The 24,946-nt window shown below is 44.3% G+C and overlaps 1 protein-coding gene across 2 annotated transcripts in view; it reads left to right on the forward strand.

Moving 5' to 3' along the window:
- Positions 1–14,068, forward strand: part of larp1 (La ribonucleoprotein 1, translational regulator) — a 173,607-nt gene extending 159,539 nt beyond the window's left edge. For both annotated transcript variants that reach the window (XM_084320915.1, XM_084320916.1), the window contains exons 14-21: positions 1,458–1,581; positions 2,371–2,576; positions 3,397–3,503; positions 6,323–6,480; positions 6,785–6,929; positions 8,193–8,302; positions 10,491–10,618; positions 11,441–14,068. In XM_084320915.1, coding sequence (XP_084177041.1) covers positions 1,458–1,581; positions 2,371–2,576; positions 3,397–3,503; positions 6,323–6,480; positions 6,785–6,929; positions 8,193–8,302; positions 10,491–10,618; positions 11,441–11,674 — 1,212 coding nt within the window. In that variant the 3' untranslated portion in view covers positions 11,675–14,068. The remainder of the gene's footprint in view (positions 1–1,457; positions 1,582–2,370; positions 2,577–3,396; positions 3,504–6,322; positions 6,481–6,784; positions 6,930–8,192; positions 8,303–10,490; positions 10,619–11,440) is intronic.
- Positions 14,069–24,946: the final 10,878 nt, after the last annotated feature.

The following is a 24,946-nucleotide window of genomic DNA, read 5'->3' on the forward strand; positions in this document are numbered from 1 at the left end:
CATACAGCATTAACATCGTTATGCGGACGCACAGCTCTAAAGCCTGTTTGTGCTGCCATGATACACTTCATCAGTATAGCAGAGACTCATGATACACTTCACCAGTATACCAGAGGCTCATGATACACTTCACCAGTATACCAGAGGCTCATGATACACTTCACCAGTATACCAGAGGCTCATGATACACTTCACCAGTATACCAGAGGCTCATGATACACTTCACCAGTATACCAGAGGCTCATGATACACTTCACCAGTATACCAGAGACTCATGATACACTTCACCAGTATACCAGAGGCTCATGATACACTTCACCAGTATACCAGAGGCTCATGATACACTTCACCAGTATACCAGAGGCTCATGATACACTTCATCAGTATACCAGAGACTCATGATACACTTCACCAGTATACCAGAGGCTCATGATACACTTCACCAGTATACCAGAGGCTCATGATACACTTCACCAGTATACCAGAGACTCATGATACACTTCACCAGTATACCAGAGGCTCATGATACACTTCATCAGTATACCAGAGACTCATGATACACTTCACCAGTATACCAGAGGCTCATGATACACTTCACCAGTATACCAGAGGCTCATGATACACTTCACCAGTATACCAGAGGCTCATGATACACTTCACCAGTATACCAGAGACTCATGATACACTTCACCAGTATACCAGAGGCTCATGATACACTTCACCAGTATACCAGAGGCTCATGATACACTTCACCAGTATACCAGAGGCTCATGATACACTTCACCAGTATACCAGAGGCTCATGATACACTTCACCAGTATACCAGAGGCTCATGATACACTTCACCAGTATACCAGAGGCTCATGATACACTTCACCAGTATACCAGAGGCTCATGATACACTTCATCAGTATAGCAGAGACTCATGATACACTTCACCAGTATACCAGAGGCTCATGATACACTTCACCAGTATACCAGAGGCTCATGATACACTTCACCAGTATACCAGAGGCTCATGATACACTTCACCAGTATACCAGAGGCTCATGATACACTTCACCAGTATACCAGAGGCTCATGATACACTTCATCAGTATAGCAGAGACTCATGATACACTTCACCAGTATACCAGAGGCTCATGCTATCCCTTAACATTCTCTGATCTCTATGTCCTGCATTTTAAATGGGCTGCCTTTCATCTAGTCCTTTTATCCAAAGCGCTTTACAACTTTAGCCTCACGTTCAATTATTCACTCACACACGCACACTGATGGCAGAGGCAATCATGCAAGGCGCCAACCTGCTTGTCACAAATCTGCTACTATCTTGGCTATAGCTGCAAAATTACCATGACGAGTAGTTTAATGCAAGTGACAGTTCTGTTATACATGGTGTTGTACAATGTGTTGTGCACCAACTAACCACTAACCCGGGGTGTCGTGTTTCTTTGCAGCAAGAGGTGGAGAACTTCAAGAAGGTCCACCTGATCAGCCGCGAGGAGTTTGACTGTCTGACCCCAGAACCCCCCGTTGACCCCAACCAGGAGGTCCCCCCAGGCCCCCCACGGCCACAGCAGAGTAAGGCGTAACACACGCGCAAGCACATACACAAGCTTATTCACTCACTTTATTAACGTACAACATTTCAGTCCTTAGACCTTCATCTCGTTAGCCTCATACGATAATTGCCACTCATTTTTCAAGATTTGGGGAAAAGAAGAAAAAACGAATTTTCCAGCAAATGTGTAAGTTTTTCATTTATATTTTGAAAATAAGGCACAAGGTGTATCAACAAGTTTGCAAAAATACAAAAACAACAACCATTGCGTAACAAAATATGTCATGGCTTAGGCATTATTTCCTCTTATATACATGTCATACACTAGGCTGTTGTTTTACTTGCCTAAGTCATGCAATCGTTGTCTGTGTATGTAACGTTAAAATGCACAAATTACACAAGTGAGTTAGGCAGATGGGGATTTATTTTATGTAACAAGCGTTCTGATTGGCTGAGGACAGAGGCACTGAGCCAGGGCGATGCAGCAGTGTGAGGAGAGGACAGTTAAGCAGAAATCTCAATTTGGCCAAAAAATTACTTTGGCAATTATTGTATGAGGCTAACGATCTGCTAAAAGGTAAACTTGATGAAGGTCTATAGGCCACAATATTTTAAGTCAATGAAGTGAATGCGAGGAATAAGAGTCTTCTCCTTAATTGTTGAAGTGGAAATTGCTTTGCTGGCTTCACTGCACACTTTAGCCAATTATCTGTTATCAGCTTTTAACGTGTCAGAAATCATCTCGATGAATGGCTGTTGCTGTGCACCAAAATGTCCTTTTACACGTTCCTCTCCTCTCGCCTCTTAAGTTCCCACAGACGCCTTGGCGAACAAACTATTCGGTGCCCCTGAACCTTCGACAATAGCGCGCTCGCTCCCAACTACCGTGCCTGACTCGCCCAACTACCGCAGTGCCCGGACGCCCCGCACGCCTCGCACCCCTCACCGGAAGGACCCCACCATGACGCCGCGCTTCTACCCCGTGGTGAAGGAGAGCCGGCCCGTCGATGCCAAGGTAACGTCCTGTATGGGTTCGGTTACATGTCTAGTACGGGTGGCTCCAGTAGGAATGGAACCTCTAACCTCGACAGTGTTAGTTTTATATCATCAGAAACCTGCTAATACATTTTATTGTCAGAAATCTATTATAAACTAAGTGTGGAAAGGCAAAAATTTGCTTTTCATGTTGTCTGAAATCTATTCTTATCTATCATATAGATTTTAATGATGAATCTTTTATGCCTGTCTATTTTATGTCTACATTACTGCTGTGAAGCACTTTGGGCTGCAATTCTCGTATGAAAGGTGCTATAGAATAAAAGATTATTATTACCCATTGAGCTACAGTACCATACTTTTCGCACTATAAGCCGCACTGGACTATAAGCCGCAGGTGTTTTAATGTTTAATTACCATATGTAAGGGTTCGTGCACAGAGGGGATTGTCACAATACTGTCGGACAAATAACAAGAATTAACTCATTTACAAGTTGTATTAAGTTTAGCAAATAAGGGAACAGATAAATAACATTTCAATGCAGTAAAAAAAAGCAATATCTTCGGGTTTGGTCCACATATAAGCCGCACCGTTATATAAGCCGCAGGGTCGAAAAATGGGGAAAAAAGCCGCGGCTTATAGTCCGAAAAGTACGGTATATAGGGCCATGTAACAAGTCGTCAGGCGTGTTGCTTTTCCTGTAACACTGATGGATCCAAGATGGACTGGCGTTTGTTAAATTAATTTAGTTGGGGCCGGATGATTATTGCCAAAATATCACATGACTGTGCCCTGCTGTTGAACATGGAGTGACAACTCCTCTCTTCTCCTCCTCCAGACCCCCAGGAAGAGGAAGACCCGGCACAGCTCCAACCCTCCCATGGAGTGCCACGTTGGCTGGGTGATGGACTCCAGAGAGCACCGGTCCCGTACCACCTCTGTCAGGTGAGAGAGCCTGGATTTACTGGGGATCTTTTTTTAAATATAGAAATGGGGGCAGAGGTGGCGGCTGGGTGGCGCAGCGGACATTGCGCTTGTCACCAACGCAAGAGACACCGGGTTCGACTCGTTGCCTTCGGCTTGGGCCAGCCGTCATACTAACTCAATTGGCAGAGTTAGCGGGTGGAAGTCGATGGGTGGTAATCTGGATGTTGTGGACAGCGACTCCTACAGGTCGGTTGGGGACGCCTGCACAGCAGAGACAGGAAGTGGCGGGGACACCTCGCCAATGAGAGTCCGCGCTGGCAGGTGAAAAGATGCGACAGGCTGCCTCCTCGTGTATCGGAGGGGACACGTGATGCAAGGCTTCTATCCTCCCTACAACCGGCCAGTGGGGGGCATATGCGAGCAACGTTCAAGACAGGGGAGGGGAGAATTGGCACAGTGGAATTGGGATGGGAGAAAAATTGAAAAAGAGGAGAAAAAGTGGATCAAAAACACAAAAAGAAATGGGGACAGAGCAGACAAATTACAAATGTACACAAACCTCATAATCACAGACGGCAGTACAACTGCAAATGATGGCCCCACTGGAAAACATTGTCAACATCTACAATAAGAATATATATATATATACATCATCTGTATCTTGTGTTTTCAGTCTGTTAAACTCACTCAATCATTTTAATGTAGCAAAATGGGATTGTCAAGCAAAAGTTTATGAATGTTTTAAAATATCAATATTGTATATATATATATAGTGTATAAATATGCACACAAAATATATTGATATATATATATATATTGACCCCCCTCCCCCCCCCCCCACTACTAGTAACAAATAACCGTTGGCTTGGAAGTCCATATTGCACTATATCTGTGTGTATACAGAAACACCAGCATGTAAACCTTGTATACAGACACCAGCATGTAAACCTTGTATACAGACACCAGCATCTAAACCTTGTATACAGAAACACCAGCATGTAAACCTTGTATACAGACACCAGCATCTAAACCTTGTATACAGACACCAGCATGTAAACCTTGTATACAGACACCAGCATGTAAACCTTGTATACAGACACCAGCATCTAAACCTTGTATACAGACACCAGCATGTAAACCTTGTATACAGACACCAGCATCTAAACCTTGTATACAGAAACACCAGCATGTAAACCTTGTATACAGACACCAGCATGTAAACCTTGTATACAGACACCAGCATGTAAACCTTGTATACAGACACCAGCATCTAAACCTTGTATACAGAAACACCAGCATGTAAACCTTGTATACAGACACCAGCATGTAAACCTTGTATACAGACACCAGCATGTAAACCTTGTATACAGACACCAGCATGTAAACCTTGTATACAGACACCAGCATGTAAACCTTGTATACAGACACCAGCATGTAAACCTTGTATACAGACACCAGCATGTAAACCTTGTATACAGACACCAGCATGTAAACCTTGTATACAGACACCAGCATCTAAACCTTGTATACAGACACCAGCATGTAAACCTTGTATACAGACACCAGCATGTAAACCTTGTATACAGACACCAGCATGTAAACCTTGTATACAGAAACACCAGCATCTAAACCTTGTCTACAGACACCAGCATGTAAACCTTGTATACAGACACCAGCATGTAAACCTTGTATACAGAAACACCAGCATGTAAACCTTGTATACAGACACCAGCATCTAAACCTTGTATACAGACACCAGCATCTAAACCTTGTATACAGACACCAGCATGTAAACCTTGTATACAGAAACACCAGCATGTAAACCTTGTATACAGACACCAGCATGTAAACCTTGTATACAGACACCAGCATGTAAACCTTGTATACAGACACCAGCATCTAAACCTTGTCTACAGACACCAGCATGTAAACCTTGTATACAGAAACACCAGCATGTAAACCTTGTATACAGAAACACCAGCATGTAAACCTTGTATACAGACACCAGCATGTAAACCTTGTATACAGAAACACCAGCATGTAAACCTTGTATACAGAAACACCAGCATGTAAACCTTGTATACAGACACCAGCATGTAAACCTTGTATACAGACACCAGCATGTAAACCTTGTATACAGAAACACCAGCATGTAAACCTTGTATACAGAAACACCAGCATGTAAACCTTGTATACAGACACCAGCATGTAAACCTTGTATACAGAAACACCAGCATGTAAACCTTGTATACAGACACCAGCATGTAAACCTTGTATACAGACACCAGCATCTAAACCTTGTATACAGACACCAGCATGTAAACCTTGTATACAGAAACACCAGCATGTAAACCTTGTATACAGAAACACCAGCATGTAAACCTTGTATACAGAAACACCAGCATGTAAACCTTGTATACAGACACCAGCATGTAAACCTTGTATACAGACACCAGCATCTAAACCTTGTATACAGACACCAGCATCTAAACCTTGTATACAGACACCAGCATGTAAACCTTGTATACAGACACCAGCATGTAAACCTTGTATACAGACACCAGCATCTAAACCTTGTATACAGACACCAGCATCTAAACCTTGTATACAGACACCAGCATCTAAACCTTGTATACAGACACCAGCATGTAAACCTTGTATACAGACACCAGCATGTAAACCTTGTATACAGACACCAGCATGTAAACCTTGTATACAGACACCAGCATGTAAACCTTGTATACAGACACCAGCATCTAAACCTTGTATACAGACACCAGCATCTAAACCTTTTAAAACCCTCTTTCCTTGTCCCATGGTGTCCTGTCCTCCTCCAGCTCCAATGCCAGTCCGTCAGAGGGCACCCCTGCCCTGGGGAACATCGGCTGTACGCCCCAGTCCCTCCCCAAGTTCCAGCACCCCTCCCACGAGCTGCTTAAGGAGAACGGCTTCACGCAACACGTTTACCACAAGTACCGCCGACGCTGCCTAAATGGTACGTTCAATGCATCTCTCCATCTCCATCTCTCTCTCGATGTCTCTCTTTCTCACCATCTTTGTATCTTCCTCTCTCTTGTTCACTGCCTCACGTTCACGTCATCCCACTGAAACGTTTTTTTAAATGTTCTCAGAGTCCTACCTTAAAATTCGACCTCTCTGTGTGTGAGATTGTACACCAGAGGCTCCTGTGAAAAAACTCCCCTCATCCGGTTATCGGCTCAGATCCTAGATGGGGCGACTTTGTTGCCAACTCTCATCATTGTCTCTGACTGAACCCTCACTCTCTCCACCAATCACAGAGCGGAAGCGGCTGGGTATCGGCCAATCGCAGGAGATGAACACGCTGTTCCGCTTCTGGTCATTCTTCCTGCGGGATCACTTCAACAGGAAGATGTACGAGGAGTTCCGACAGCTGGTGGTAGAGGACGGGAAGGAAGGTTACAGGTACAGTGAAACACAGAGACGTCCCGGGGACAATAAAAATAGTGTCTGGGACAGTAAAAGACGGTCCCAGGGTGGTAGATGGCATTGTCCTATGAGTTGGGACATTCCACTTGCGTTTCACCCTCAAAACATCTCTGCCCAAAGAGGTAAACAAACTGCTACTACCTACACTATTATACCTACCGTATATGCTACTACCTACACTACTATACCTATATGCTACTACCTACACTACTATACCTATATGCTACTACCTACACTACTATACCTATATGCTACTACCTACACTACTATACCTACCGTATATGCTACTACCTACACTACTATACCTATATGCTACTACCTACACTACTATACCTATATGCTACTACCTACACTACTATACCTATATGCTACTACCTACACTACTATACCTATATGCTACTACCTACACTACTATACCTATATGCTACTACCTACACTATTATACCTATATGCTACTACCTACACTACTATACCTATATGCTACTACCTACACTACTATACCTACCGTATATGCTACTACCTACACTACTATACCTATATGCTACTACCTACACTACTATACCTATATGCTACTACCTACACTATTATACCTATATGCTACTACCTACACTATTATACCTATATGCTACTACCTACACTACTATACCTATATGCTACTACCTACACTACTATACCTATATGCTACTACCTACACTACTATACCTATATGCTACTACCTACACTACTATACCTATATGCTACTACCTACACTACTATACCTATATTTCCCTCAACATATTGAAGAAATATTATTGTTCCCCCCATATTCTTGTCTAGTCTATTTTTATCAATAAGAACCAAAAATGTGTTGAAAAAAGTTAATTTCACAGCGTCTGCAGCCTTATTTATTCACTGCGTCCATGGAAACGATGATGAACGCAGCCATAGCGGTATGGATTCCTTATGCAGAAATTACATTGAACTATAGTCTCTTTTGCTTTTCTGATAACTACATCACTGCTTAACTCATAAATGTTCATATGAGCTTATTGAACCGCTAAATGAGCCGTGTGTTGGTCCCAGGTATGGTTTGGAGTGCCTGTTTAGGTACTACAGCTAAATGAGCCGTGTGTTGGTCCCAGGTATGGTTTGGAGTGCCTGTTTAGGTACTACAGCTAAATGAGCCGTGTGTTGGTCCCAGGTATGGTTTGGAGTGCCTGTTTAGGTACTACAGCTAAATGAGCCGTGTGTTGGTCCCAGGTATGGTTTGGAGTGCCTGTTTAGGTACTACAGCTACGGCCTGGAGAGGAAGTTCAGGCCAGACATCTTCAAGGACTTCCAGGAGGAGACCGTCAAGGACTACGAAGCTGGTGAGATGTTATTATCATTGATTATGTATGTGATATATGACTGATTTATACTGAATGTTTCATATTTGTATGTGTATATCTGTGAGGAACCCAGGAAGAATAGTCAACACGTCGATGATGACTAATGGGGTCCTAATAAACATAAACACACACACACACACGTTTACTTAGACCAATATTGGGGACACAGCATTCCCGCACCATGTCATCCAATATGTCCAAAGTAGGTGTTGCACATATTGGCATTAAAAACTCTTATGGATCAACTTTAGTAATGTTTTTCCTTTGTAAGACTATTAGGGCCATCATTGACTAAATTCCTAGTTGACTAATAGTCATAGGACCTTTTGTTGACTAATCAATTAGTGGATTAAATCGACAAATGTGTAAAATTGTGTTTCCCAGTCTAGTGCTTACCAGAGACGTGCTTATCATTTTAAATCTAGTGCTTAACAGACGTGCTCATCATTTTAAATCTAGTGCTTAACTCATTCAGGGCCATCCACGTAATATTACGTGTTTACCCAACAACCGTTGGGTGCCAGCCACGTAATATTACGTTTTTGGTTCGTTTTTCTTTTTTTTTCTCTATTAATATCCTATTCACTGTCACAGAGCTGTATTTTAGCTGGAAAAGGCATATTGGGACTCCGAAAGTGCAGTACCGGCCAGATCCTGGTAGTGGCGCTGTCTCGAGAATGCAGTAAACCCCTGTTGCAGACCTGGTGTCACACTGTTTACGCTCCGGGCAGACTTTTCTGTTAGTCTGAAGCGAGGACTTCACTCGATCGCATGGAATACTTCTTGGGATGCCGAAATTCATTATGCAGTAAAGGATTATGGCATGGGCCAATGGACATGATCTACCAGATGGCGATCAAATAATCAGAAACGACCCCCCCCCCCCTTTTCATGCATTCATGATGGAACATAATACCGATCATATGCATTTGGATTTTTAACTGTCGTGTGTAGGGACGAAACGCCAATGGATTTAACGTTATTAGCTTAGCGCCTTATAAATAGCCTTGCAGGAATTATCCCAGATCATTATGATATAACACTCATATTCACCACGGTATAAAACAGGAACAGAATATAGATTTAGCTCTACAAACAACGTGATGCACAGTGAAAAGGTTTAATGGAAAGCTGTATTCTGTACTTCTGTATGACAACTATTAAAGAAACTTGAAACTTAACTGCAGCGGGCCCAGTCTAATAGCCCGGCACTGATTGAGTTAACAGACGTGCTAAATTTTTTTTTGAAAATAACTCATTCTGCACTAATTGACATCTTTGTTGACTAAGACCAAACTAACCGATTAATCCACTAAAGACCAACATTTATTACAAGTCTAATGGTGTGATGGGAGAGAGGTAAAGATCTCATCAGACAACTTGAGCCTTTCCGCCGTCACACTGACTGATCTGAGGCACCGGCTGGCCGGCCGACACGTCATTTCAGCATCAGTTTCACTTGCACCGCTTGCCCAGCTCAACATATTCACACCCATGTATAGACATGATGTCTATCTGCTTCCTGTTATCTAACCCGCCTTTAGCTCCGCTGTCCGGGTGAAAGTGTTATGCCACACAGATGACACATAAAAAGGCTTTCGTTCTCATGTTGTATCATATTGTGCGACAGTCGACAGATCCTGGAGCTACTCCATGAACAGTGCATACTGCATAGTGGACCAGCTCCTAGGACACTATGACGGTGAACCGTGGTGATTTTACTTGATTCGAGTACATGTTCTGATTCGCAAGCCGTACATTTAAACGAAGCTCATTTGGATGTAGTAGGTCAAACTACATTTTTATGAGCCTCAACTTTGGTCAGGAATTCATTGTCATTGTGGACCAACTCTGGATGACATTCAAGTATTTTTGCTCCGATTTCCAGCTTAGGAAGACAGTTGTAGTATTAATACTGACTTCACTTAACTTAACTGTGCAAGATCACTAGAATAGCACAATGTGAATTATGTTTTAGGGTGGATTTTCCCTTTATTGTACCCTGTGTTTCTCTGCTTGGTGCCTTTTCTGAAACCAAATTGGGAAACTTGCTGTTCTGAATGCATTCTCACTTTGTTATCATTCCCTCTCTCTCTCTCTCTCTCTCTCTCTCTCACTCTCACTCTCACTCTCTCTCTCACTCTCCGTCTCTCTCTTTCACTCGCAGGCCAGCTTTATGGATTAGAAAAGTTCTGGGCCTTCCTCAAATACTCCAAAGCCAAGAGCATGGAGATCGACCCCGAGCTGCAGGAGCACCTCAGCAAGTTCAAGCGTCTGGAGGATTTCAGAATTGATGTGAGTCGATGGTTCTTTTTTTTTACAGTGGATGTATAACGCTTCATGTTTTTTTTCTTTATGTATTTAGTTTGGGAATACCAACAAGTACCGGTATATTTCACATAATTTCAATTCACATCAGTTCCCATTTTACAATATGTCTTTTAGCCCCCCCCCCCCCCCCCCCCTCTCCCCATTACACAAAAACAAACAAACATAGAGGAAAAAAAGAAAAAATAACAATAAAAAAGATATACCACTTCCACATTCAAGCTTGTACCATAAGTCAAGGATTCTTTAGGTTGCATTCATCACCATTGTGAACGTAAATGCTTAAGGCTGCGTAAGAAACTACAACAATCATCAAACAACTAGGTTATCAGGTAAAGTCAGGTAAAGTCCACCAACATGGTTCAGGACAGGACCCCAGACGAGCAGAAATCTGTCTTTAGTGAGTATTTAATCTTAATCTCTCTAGATGAATGAATAGACCTGTCTCAAACCCTGCCCCTTTTCTTGATCCTCCAATCACAACTGTCGCTTACCTCGGACAAACCAAGTTTGTCCGAGGTAAGCGACAGTTGTGATTGGAGGATCAAGAAAAGGGGCAGGGTTTGAGACAGGTCCATTGCATAAGATCGCTCAGCCATACCGAAGCTTGTGGTGGGTGTTTTGATTTCCATTGTAGTAAGATGCTTCATGTTTTGTCCATGTGACAGACACGCCCACTTTTACTTTCTGTTTATTTGCGTCGACTTGGACATTTTCCTTCAGCTCGACGAGCTTGGCTAAAATGAGATAAAATACATAATCATTCACTTTTATTATGTTTGGTCCCAGCCCCCGATGGAGGAAGGTGGCCGCAGGAGACACTCGTCCTGCGGGGACGGCCGGCGCCGGCACCCCTCCCAGCCCTCCAGCCGCCCCAACAGCCAAGCCGGCTTCGGCCCCAGCCCTGCACCCTTCGCCCCGGGCCCCACTGTCCGGAACGATGCCAAAAACACCAGCCAGAAAGCCGCATCAGCAACTCCTCCTGCCCCAGCCTCTGCATCAGATGCCAAGGCATTAAAGTGAAACTGCGCAAAACACACCCGACCCACATGGATCTATATACATCTGTCATCTAGTCGCCACGGGAGGGGGAGGGGGAGATGGGGGGGGGGGCGGGGGTCCAGCCCTTCATGCAAGCATGAGTTTTTCAAAATATATATATATATTTTATTCCTATGATGAACTTGTGATTTAGGAAGACGGAAGAAGAAGGTTAAAAATAAGGCGCTTCCAATTTGATTTCTTTGGGTTTTAAGAAAGAAAAAAATATACCAATTTGTCTTTGTTGAGACAAAGGTTGAAGGAATGAATGAAGCGTCTGATGTTTTTCTTTTCTTTGGAAAAATCGTGGTGAATTACTAGTACATGGGGAAAGGATTAGCTATTTTTGTTTTTTAAAGGACAGAAAAGATACATCTTGTGCCCTCTCCCTTTGTGTCACTGGACCCCCCTCCCCCCTCTCTATCTGATTGGCTCTATCCTGCTGGTGGAAGGATGCCTGATTCCTCACTCGGATCATTATTTCTTTGGAGCGACTGCTGGGATTGGAAAAAACTGAAAATTGAACATTTTAAAAGATTGGATTTAGTTTAGGAACATATGAGAGGAACCGCAATGAGAATTTCACCAAACCAAATGATCAAGAGAGGAGGAGAGAGAAAAAAACAATACAAGTGAAAGTCTTGTACCAATCCCCAGTATGAACATGAACGTTGAAAGTTGCCTTATTTTAACGGTTTTTTTTGCTTAACTTGTGCCCGCCACCTTAACGTCGATTGTACAGCATTGAAAAATTACAATTCACGCAATGGTGGTCACCATCTCCAGCCATGGCGACTTGATGGGATGGTGCCAAGGCTGCCCCCTAGACCCCCTCACCTTTCTGAACAGTCTTCCAAGTGTCATATGGTCTGTTACAAGTCCTCTCATTCCCCCATCCCTGTGTTTGCGACTTGTGGCTTTTTGTGCTAGAATGCTTCAATGGAGGCACATACCCTCCCAAAAAAACAAACAAAAAAAACGCTTTACCGGGGGCACACACCCTCCTACTCCCACCTCGGACCCCTCTCCCTCCCGACCCACTTTCTACCCCCATGGACTCTCTCCATCCATCCATCCATCCGACATACATCCATCCATCCATTGATTGACCACCATTGAGAGTTGAGACTACAAGACTGGAATCACCAATCCGGATTACTTGAAGAAACCAGGGTTATCAGAGGAGGGCTGGCTTTGCTGTGGGGTGCTTTTGGGGGAGACGGGTGGTGGGCTGTGGCGGGGGGGGGGCTCGGGGCTAGAGGTTTCAACATTGGCGGAGGCCCTGCGACCTCATCCAACCACTGCTACAGGACGACAAGGCACTTGCTCGGTCCCCAGCCTGGCTTGGCGTTGTGCCCTCACCACCTCTCCCTATTTTTACATACATATGCATACAAAACAATTATTGACACACACAAGCACGCTGAAGAGGAATCTCACACACGGATCACACACACATTCATACACCGCTCTGTATCTTCCTGCAGACAGTGGGTTCCATTTGAAGAACTAGAGTAACCAATGGACAAATGGGAGAAAAGAAAAAAGAAATAAGAATGACCTGCTCCACCTCCTACACACCTTGTCGCATTGACCTGTCTCAAGCCCTGCCCCCTTTTATTGATCCTCCAATCACAACTGTTGCTTCCCCCTCTTGACAGAGAAAGCAACAGTTGTGCTTGAAGGATCAGGAAAAGAGGGCAGGGCTTGAGATAGGTCAATCAATTGGGGAGGGGGGGTAATATTCTGGTCAGTCTACCATACAGTCAACTGAACTCTAAATAATCTAGTATGGATAATTTAATCTTTATCCAACCTGAGTACTGGTGATATCACATAGGTGAGTGATTTTTATTATTTTCTTTTTTCCTTTATCCACTAATGTAAATGTGAATTCGACAGATGAAGATGGATTATTACGACTCCCTGCTACTTGTTTATAGAACAGATTATATATTCGCCTTACATGTGTGCATACTTTTTATTTTTTATTTTTTATTTCAACTTATTTCTAGCTATGCTATGGAGATGGTTTATGTCTCAAGTGTTGCGTTTGTGGAAACATCTGTGGACTTCAGAAATGGGAACATAGTAAGAAAAAATTAATAAAGGGAAAATTTACATTAGGGCGTCAACACAGACATTCAATGCAAAAGAAAGGAAAGAAAAAGCATAGCCAGACAAGCTGTGGAAATTGATGTTTAAATCAGTTAATTTGCTGGATTTTATTTTTTATTTTCTTAATGAATCTTGTTTACAAATTGCTTGAGCTTATGCGGAACACTGAGGTGTTGTCCACTAAACGGACATTTCAACTGTCTGCAAACTGTTTTAACAGTCATGAGTGAAACAGCTAGTGGTTAAATATCCTACCCCCCCCCCCCCCCCCCCCCCCCCCCCCCCCCCCCCCAATAAGCATTGCGCGAAGCATTGGTTCTTTTTTCAGAATTACACAAATTAGCTTGTCCATCTGGTGGTGATTGGCTGGTAGTTCCCTGTGTTAGGATGTCCAGTCTCGTCATGTTAATGTTGATGTTTTGTTTTTATTTAATTTTATTTCTTTTAACTGCCATTGTTGGATGATGATGAAAAAAAAATGTTAGTGAGGATTAACTTTTGTTTTTAGCTTCTTTTCTGTCTTGTTGGCTTAACTCAAGGGAGCTGCGGGTGAATTCAGGAGACTTTATAATTGACAAATCACTCACTCAAGAATCATTTACTCAAGGATTAAAGACAAAAAAATGAATGAGGGGGGGGGGGGATATAACAAAGAAAAGAAACTCCATACATTTCCCAAGCCAGTCGGTCCTTTGAACGTGTGAGTTGGTGTGTGACTGTAGGACTAGTGGGTGACCACCAGGGATCGTCTTCCTCAGAAAGCCACACTTCTCTTCCTTCCCTAATGTGACTGTTCTCACCTCTGCCCCCCCCCCCCCAGACACACATTGGACTGGGAATGGGGGAGCAGGTGGCTTTGGTTTTCAGCCTTCTCTAATTAAAATAGCACCAGAAACTCTGCTGAGCCTTACTTATATGGCACTCTTAATTGAACTGTAGGGGTAGCCATGCCTGGTGCCTCGGCAGTTTCACGTGGACTTTGCCGGAAGGCCCCCGACACTGGAGAGATGGATTAGAGGAATTAATTGGAAAGGGGGAGGAAGGAAAAGACGGAGAAAGAGAAGGTGCGAAAGAGAAATGGAAAAACCCATCTTGGGTTTTTATGATCGGAGGAATATGGCTGGCTATGATGTCTGGAGACTGAAAAAAAAGGACAAAATTCCATAAAGCCATATAAATAGCCTACATAACTGTATATGAACCATTAAACATGTTAATAGTTCATTACCATTTCAATATCTTAGGCTTATCATGAGATGAAAAAAAAGATGAAAATGAAGAAAATTGAACAAAAAAATATATAAAACAGAAAAATGTAAAATACTTGAATGAGATCTTGTATTATAACATTTAATATTCATAATACCTGCTTTGTAGGCTGATGTGATTCGCTATTAGTGTTATTTGTAATTTGTAGTAATTATGCTTTTCCTTAATAAAGAAAAAAAATCATAAAATGGACAAAAAAACCTTAACCCCTTTTGTTGTCGAGTGGTTATTCATATTTTGAGTGAGAGGGGATGATTGTGAATGTAATGTGATTAAAATATACAGTGCCTTGCAAAAGTATTCAGACCCCGGATTGTGGCTGAGATGAAGTCTTGTTTTTTTGTTGTAATGTCAATGTTTTACTTGGATTCTTTGACTTGATCTATTGCTTGTGGCAGAGCGCCCAGCAAGGAGGCCACATGATGACCTGTCTTCATTCACATACTTCATCAATGTTTTTGTTGCAAACTCTCATGCTAGTTATTTTTGTACTAATTGTACAGCAGATATTTTAAAGAGAACTGAAATAGGCTGCTTGCATAAATTAAAAACCTACATGTTTTATATTTGGTAAAAACTAAATCCACTTTTTTCTGCAATAATGGATTTAAGTCTTTTCGGTTAAGTATTTACCAGCATTGCACACTGTTTGGGAGTGATTTTTGCCTTTTCTTGGCAGATTTGAGCCTGGTTGTTCAGGTTGGCTGGATGGTGCTTGTGGACCAGATCCACAATGGGAAGATCCAGACTGACTGGGCCACTGTAGTACATCAACTTGTCTTATTAAGTCACTCCAATGTTGCTTTGGTCTTGAGCTTCTGATCGTTGTCCTGCTGGAAACAGGAACCTTCTCACCAGCTTCAGTTATTTTTGTTGGACTGAAGCAGCTTCTCATGCAGTATTCCCCCATATGTTGTATTGTATTCCTTTTCATTCAAATAAAATATGTCCAATCCCTGCTGATGAAGAGCATCCTGCATGACGCTGCCACCATGTCTATACGTCACTGGAGGGATGTTGGTCAATGTTAGGTCTGCCACAACATTTTGGTCAATGTTAGGTTTGTGCCACATAACACTTTGGTCAATGTTAGGTTTGTGCCACATAACACTTTGGTCAATGTTAGGTTTGTGCCACAACACTTGGGTCAATGTTAGGTTTGTGCCACATAACACTGGTCAATGTTGGGTTTGTGCCACAACACTTGGGTCAATGTTAGGTTTGTGCCACATAACACTGGTCAATGTTAGGTTTGTGCCACAGCACTGGTCGATGTTAGGTTTGTGCCACAACACTTTGGTCAATGTTAGGTTTGTGCCACAACACTGGTCGATGTTAGGTTTGTGCCACAACACTTTGGTCAATGTTAAGTTTGTGCCACAACACTTTGGTCAATGTTAAGTTTGTGCCACATAACACTTTGGTCAATGTTAGGTTTGTGCCACATAACACTTTGGTCAGTTTTGGTCTCATCTGATCACCACTACAGCTTGTCCCACATCTTAATGGAGGCACTCTAATGCTTTCTGACAGACTCCAGACGTGCTTTCCTCTTGTCCTCTTGACAGTTTTATGCAGAACCCTTTATATTGTGCACCTTTACTCCACTCCAGCTCCTTCCAAGTGATTGCTGGCCTCGGTTTGGGTCTCTTGAGTTGCTCTGACAGCTTTTCCAGGCATTGCCTCGTGGTTTGTATGTATTACTTTTTGTCTTGACTTCTGTAGAATACATTTCTTGTCCACTGGTTATTCATGTTTTGTGAGTGGAAAAGAATGGTTGAGAATGTATACATGCGCTGGGGTAGTTCTCAACTAATTAGTGGACTAATAGTCTTAGTACTGTCAAATAATTTCATGACTTGATTTAATCAACAAATCTGTGAAATCCAATACTTCCCAGGAAATAATGCATGGAAATAGTGATGTCATTCAGGACATTGAATCCTTGTGTTGTGTTCATTACAGTTCCATGAAATTATGTACAGTTGGTGGGAAAATAGCAATACCATGTCTTACAGTTTTTTACGACTGCTTTGAAGCATTTAGCACATCAGAGTTTCAATGTGCAAAACTCTTAACACAGAATGCTATACTGCTAATTTTGGGTTAAAAATGCAATATAGCATGCAAAATTAAAATACCAGTGTCAAATCAGAGAATAGTATATGCAAAAGCAAAATATTATAACAGCACCATCACATTAGATATTTCAAACAATTAAGTGAACAACTGAACCAAATTAGATTATATGTCCTGCAAAAGTGTATCAGTGTCAGAACAGTCGATATGTTCATCGTTGAAGTTTAATTATTGGTGCACTTTTCAAATACAATGGTCATTATCAAATAATGCGGTCAAACACAATATACTTGTTACCAAAATAGACTATGCAATGGTAATTTCCTCATAACCCCTGTGATAGACTGCAGTAATAGTGCTTGTGTTTTTATGAAATATTATTTTATTTGAAGTTTAATTGTTACAGTAAAGAAAAATACATACAGTAAAGCTGTATTTTACAGTAAAAACAGTTACTGTAAACAAACTATTGTTAAAAAATATATATATAATAATTGCTTTTGGCCAAAGAATTTCATCGACGTCACATCTGACCGCCATGTCTACAAGTGCCCTCTCCTGCTGCACAGAGAGAAGAAGGCCACGTCCTCCACTTGGTGGTGCTCGTTCAGTTCTAATGTACAGTAACGATAACAATTACAAAAATAATTCACACCCACACCTTTATGAAATATACTGTAACAGACAACAATATCAATTTCACAATTACTGTAATTTCAAAATACAGTTCCTGTACAGTAAATTACACATATTGACCAATTATCTCTCTTACTGTAAAACATCGTATAATGGATGCCACCGTTGACCTGTTCAGGTTTGGCTGCACAACCCTGCCAGCTTCAGCCAGTGTTAGACCTTGGTTTACTGTATTACGTGGTCAACAATTGTGGTTATAATTTCATTTGAGACAGATGTTCTTCTGCCTCCTTGGCCACGACCATGACCCTGTCTTTCGTTGCCAACCTCAGCTGCACCAACTTGCTCCATGTTGCTCCTTTCTTCAGGTTTATAAGCAGCCTTTTATGTAGTGGTGAAGAGATTATCAATTGTATTGCAATGCTACTCACCTGGGCAAGGTTGTTGAAAGTAATGAGACAGTACAAACACTTGTTGAATTGATTTAGTGATCTGCCTGTGTAGCAATAAGCAATTGAACATTGACGTAGTATTAGGTGGCTGTATTCTGAGACTGGAGCATATGATTTAGAGTTTGGCACTTTGTATTAACAGTTTTGCACTTTATATGTAAGCATAGCATTTAGTATCTTAGAGTATGGATTTTGAAAGTCAGTTTGGCAATTTGCATTTTGAGTTTTGCACATTGAAACTGATGTGCAAAATGCATCAAAGCAGTCGTAAAAAACTAATAGGGACTGTTACCATTTAATTGAGCTGTAATTAACACAACACAATGATTCAATGTCCCCAATGACATCACTGGTGGCCATATTCAAACTCATTTACTCTCAATAACTGTCAAACTAAATGAATGTGCAAAACTGTTTTAGAGTTTTGGGATGTGTGAGATATAAATCAGCATAGTTTTTTTGGTGAAGTGCCCCTTTAAGCCTTGCAACAACTAACACATGTATTGTTTGAAAAACTCACTAGGAAGGTGTTCTGTCTGTTATTTCTACAGATTTCTGAATGTAGTTGGGGGGGGGGGGGCTTCTCTTTATAAACCAACCAAATGTAGGCACTGTCTACACTCTATAATCATAGACAGGCAGTAGGTACACTGTCTACACTATAATCATAGCCAGACAGTAGGTGTCTACACTCTATAATCATAGACAGACAGTAGGTGTCTAGTACACTCTATAATCATACAGACAGTAGGTGTCTGTCTACACTCTATAATCATACAGACAGTAGGTGTCTACACTCCAGACAGTAGGTGTCTGTCTACACTCTATAATCATACAGACAGTAGGTGTCTACACCCCCTCCCGCGTGTACGCCTGGCGCCTATGACGGCAGCCAACTAGTACGCGTGCTGGAGGGGGGGGCCTAAGACTGTTTCATCACCAAAGTCCTATCCCCCAGTCCATGCCCCCTCCCTCTGGACAATCTTTTCCGCCCTCCCTCCCGCCACCTGGCGCGACGACACTTTGTTTCAGACACTTTGTTGTTGTTGCAGCCGACTATCGCATATGGCGTCTCAGGCATTCTGCTGATGACATGTGTCAACAAATGTACATGTCTGTGTGAATTTATGTTGTGCCGTTGTTACTGTAAAAATTTTATGAGTGTGATTTGTTGTTATTAATGAGATGATGAGCTGTATGTGTGTGTCACTGGAATTTCCCCAAGGGGATTAATAAAGGAATATCTTATCTTATCTTATCTCTTATAACTTCTCCAGCGCATTTAACACCATCCAGCCACTGCGGCCAGGAGAAGCTCACTGGGATGCAGCTGGACCGGAGAATGGTGGGATCACCGACTACCTCACCAGCAGACCTCAGAGGTGCTGGTGAGCAACACCGGCGCTCCCCAGGGTACCGTGCTGTCACCATTTTTGTTTACCCTCTACACCTCCGACTTCCGCTACAACACAAGGAAGTGCCACCTGCAGAAGTTCACCGATGACTCCTCCATCGTCAGCTACATTGTGGACGACGATGAGGCTGAATACAGGGCTCTGGTGGAGAGCTTCATAGGGTGGTCCGACAGTAACCAGCTCCAACTCAACGTCAGGTGGTGGACTATCGGAGAGGTAGGAAAGGCCCCCCTTCTCTCATAATCCTCGGAGGGGAGGAGGTAGAGATGGTGGAGTCCTACAAGTTCCTTGGAGTTCACCTGAACACCTGGAGTTCCCTCCATCTACAAACTCGCCGCTGTCACCCCTGTGCTAAAAAAAAACACCCTTGACCCATCCAACCGCTCCAACTATCGCCCTTTCTCCAATCTCCCTTTTTTCTCCAAAACACTAGAGCGCATTGCTGCCTCCCAACTTCACTCCCATCTCCAGTCCAACACCCTCTACGAACCCCGTCAGTCTGGCTTCCGTCCATCTCACAGCACCGAAACTGCACTGGTCAAAGTCATCAACAACCTCCTCATCGCCGCTGATGCTGGTGCCCTCAACATCCTGATCCTACTTGATCTTAATGCAGCCTTTGACACAGTGTGTCACTCCATCCTCCTCCAAAGGCTGCACCAACTGGGTGTTGAGGGCACAGCACTTGACTGGTTCTCCTCCTACCTCACCGACAGACATCAGTTCATCTCCCTCTCTGGCCACACTTCTTCCACCTCCTCAGTCACACAGGGGGTCCCCCAAGGCTCAGTCCTCGGCCCCCTGCTCTTCATCTGCTATATACTCCCCCTTGGTCACATCATCCTCAAATACAACCTCCACTTCCACTGCTACGCCGACACCCAAATCTACATCAGCACACAATCCCCCCACAACCCACTCCTCAGCCACATCGAGTCCTGCATATCAGAACTCCAAACCTGGCTGACTCACAACCTCCTCAAACTCAATAGCGACAAGACAGAACTTTTCATCATCGGCACCAAAACCACCCTCAGCAGATCCGGACCCATCACACTCACTATTAACGACTCAACCATCACCCCCTCCCCCCTAGTTCGCAACCTCTGCGTCATCCTGGGCCCCACCCTCTCATTTTACCCCCATGTCCGCTCCATCGTCAAAACGTCCTACTTTCACCTCTGCAACATCGCCAAAATTAGACATTGCCTCTCCCCCCCCTGCTGCTGAATCCCTCATACACACCTTCATCTTCTCCCGCCTCGACTATTGCAACTCCCTCCTCACTGGCATCACCTCCCGCTCCCTCCATAAACTGCAGATGGTCCAGAACTCAGCCGCCCGCCTCCTCACTAACACCCGGTCCCGTGACCACATCACTCCTGTCCTCCACTCTCTCCACTGGCTCCCGATCAAGGAACGCATAAACTTCAAAACACTACTCCTCACCTTCAAAACCCTTCATAGCCTGGCCCCCCCCTAACTGACTGACCTCCTTCTCCCCTACCGCCCCACCGTTCCTTCCGGTCCTCTTCCACTGCTTCCCTCACTGTCCCGTCATCCAAACTTAAATGTTTTGGTGACCGGGCATTTTCACAACCCCAACTTTGGAACACCCTCCCTCAGACTGTCCGAGACTCTCCCAAGCATACAACCTTCCCTACCCATAACCACCCTCCTCCTACCTACCCCCTCCCCTTCCCTACTTTCTCTCTTCTCCTGCCCCCCCCCCTCGGTTTCCTTACTTCCCTGATTGTTCCCCTACTGGACTCTGTATTTGTTACTTGTTACCCGTGGTTTTATGTCCTGCTTAATTTGTTTTGCTCATTGTCAGCGTATTTGGGTTCTTGAAAAGCGCTTTATAAATAAAATGTATTATTATTATGAAGAGCATGTTCAGCCTGGCTAAGACTCACCCCCCCCCCCCCCCACTCAAACTTGGGTGCTATGGTGTTGAGTGCATAGTAGTAAAGACATAATAGTATCGTAGACCAGTAATATAGGTGTTGTGAAGGGCCAGATTAAACCGAATATATATATTTATTTATATATATATATTTAATTGTATTTGTATATTCTCCAATATTCCCTGATATCCCTTGTATATTCCTTGTACAATATGCATTGAATATCCATTCTAGCCTACTGAACATCCCATAATAGTCTCCATTCTACTATTGGTCGAGACCTTGGTGCCAGGCTGCCATACCCCCCAGACCCAGTTCAAACGTACCGCTCAACATGTACGAACAAGTCCTAGTTCCGCGTAGGAATCTGGCTACCGCACCACTAATGGTACTATTTGTTCATAGTGCGTATATATACTGCGCTACTAAAGTAGGACTTCCTTTTAGTCCAGTTTCTTACCCTCCAATAGAGTGACAGACGTAAAGCCTCCCCGCGACGCCACGTGTGGGAGTAAGGCCAAGTTCGGCCTACCATCGGTATTGAGACATCGTGTATATTAATATTTGAATAGTCATATTTGGCACTATATCGTCGAGTTGGACGTAGTCTATTAAGCTAATAATAGTCTATTCATATGTAGTGCTTCGTGCGGTGAGAATACTATCGTAGTCAGTACCACCATCGTTTCGGGTAGAACTGGCTGCTTATCCAGGGTGGCCGACCCCATGTGAGGCTGCACCCGAGGAGCCCCAGAGCCGACGAGCGAGTGGACCTGCATACCGGATTATTCTACCGACGACAGCCCGCCTTCCCAGGCACGGATTATGCTTTGTATACAGTGATTATTCTATGGATAAAGACCAACACTGCCGTGTGTTGGAAAACCCCCCCCCGGAGAGGACGACAGGTGAGGAGACGCTCTACATGACGAGGTCGCTTCACGTCTCTCCATCGTGGACCGGAGGAAGCCGGCCCACAGAGAGTCCAACTGCTTTCATCTGTGGATCGAGGATCGCTGAGGCACCGAGCCGCACAACCGTGGGTTCTCCCAGGATACCCTCGGCCAGACGGATACAGCCAGACTCTACCCCCCCCCCCCCTTCTCCAGTTGTCTTACAAGCGACCGGAATTCCCCCCTAGTGTATCCAGTTCTATAATCATTAAAGTATCATTGCTATTATTCCTTAAATATTCCAGGTTGTATATTTACCGCCTGCGCCACCAGAGATTGGACGTTCTCTATTGATATACCAACGAATACTCATTTGCCATAAAAGTGCATCCTATTTCAAATCATAAATGTAATTAAGTGATTGCTCTACATACCTTTTGCTATGTATTAATTATTATTAAACGCAGACTTTCGACTTGGTACATTTGTGTTGGATCGTTTCATCTACGTGGGAGTGTTTACCATAATTATTTATGCCTAGTACTGGGTGGCCAGAGTCTAAAGTACAAGAGGTAGTGGTAGTAAGTATCATATCTAACAATACAGTCAGGGAATTGTACCCCTCAGTTACAATTGGTCCTTCGAGCCGGAGGGTAATTAGTGTAATATTAATATAGTGTTATTAATATTGAAATGGCCTATGATGAACACTCCACGAAACGATCCTCCTAACCAACACCCGCAGCGCGAACGACGGCTCCCTCAGTACTTAGAGGCTTACGCTGTCAGTCAACAACCTAGTCTTCTACTAACAGTAAACGCGGTAAAACTAGAAAGTAAAAGTATGTCTAACCCCAACGCCCAGACTACCCCGACCATAGAGGCCCCTACGGGTTCTAATGTAACTGACCAAGCTCACGGTGGGGACCAGTGGGAACCAGACATGACTTCACACCCCGCCAGTACTGAAGAAGTAGTCCCCGATGAGTCCCGGGAGGAATACAACGCTACCGAGAGAGAACTCGGCACGGAAGAAGACGGGGAGAGCACCGTGGAGATAGAGCTCCAAGGCTCCGCAAGGAGTACCCCGAGGGAAGGCTCCCCTATACAACCGCCTTCTCCCAGCGAGGCAGAGAGGACCCTACAGCAGGCCTTCCTCATCAGCCTGAACGCCGCTGCCGAACGCGACCGACTGCAGATCCAGCAGCGGAGCGAAGAAGAGCATAGACGTCTAGAAATAAGACGCATTCAGATGGAAGAGAATGTGGCCAGAGACCGAGCAGACAGCCAGCGAGCAGCTGCTGGTGCTCTACGGGACGCAGAGCGCGACAGACAGCAAGCGCAACTAATAGAACAGCTGATCAGACGGACAACACCCTCTCCCTCCGCCAGAGGCTCCAGGAACTCGTCTAGACACACCTCCAGGGCGGCATCCCCTAGCCGAGTAAACAACCCTGAACTTGACCAACAGACGAGGTCTATACCCCCCACAGACCACCTCCCCCCACCGGTCCAAGCGAGACCTAGCAACCGGGAAGGAGCAGCATATCCTGTGGAGAGGCTAAACCAGAGACTACAAGCACTGGATGACCTAATTGAAGACGAAGAGGAAGAGGAGGAGAACCACGCCCGACGACAGCACAGTACTCTACCGGACCAGGAGGTCCGGTACAGCCCAGGCTATACTCCCGCGGAGCTGCGCTACAGACCCCCGACGCTATACACGGGTGAGCACGACGCACGACCCGCACCGAGGAACAGCACCTGGACAAGCGGGCCATGGTACACTGCCGGTACCAGCCCATACCAAGGAGCGGGAGGAGACTCGCCTAGGAGGCCTCTCCCCCAACGCTCGCCGATGTATCCACAGTCAGCGTCATACATTGGCACGCCTATGGTACCCGACTTCACCCAAGAGAACCGGGCCCAGTATACAGAACTCCGCATGTGTCTGGAGACCATGTTGGTGGATGTATTGGATGAACGCCATAAATACGCCATCCTACTGAAGCACTTAAAGGTACCCCGCGCACATAATATAGCGCTCGCCTACGCGACTTCCACCACCCCATACACAGCAGCGCTGGTAGCATTGGACCAGAGGTATGGGCGCATATGGGATTACGTGATCCAGGAGATCCGACACATCGACCGCTTACCCCCAGCAATAGACAATCGAGCACTGGACGACCTGTCCATCAGAGTGCAGTCCCTGGTAGGGATGTTGGGAGCGCAGAGAGAGAAGGGGAGGCATGAACTTTACGCCAACTCAAATGTGGAAAGGATCTTGGAGAAGCTGCCGCCCGCTCGACAGGAGCGTTTTAGGCGGCAGAGAGACCACCGAGACCCGAATGGCCCCGAACCGAACCTCCTCGATCTAGCAGACTTCCTGGCGAGAGAAGTCAGCAGCCTACGGCTAGATACATTCGGACGGAGCACCCCTGGCTCCAGAGAAGGAACCAGACGACTAAATGATGGAAGAAGA

Source organism: Notolepis coatsorum, assembly GCF_963971535.1.
Source record: "Notolepis coatsorum genome assembly, chromosome: 8".
In the NCBI taxonomy this organism is placed as follows: Eukaryota; Metazoa; Chordata; class Actinopteri; order Aulopiformes; family Paralepididae; genus Notolepis; species Notolepis coatsorum.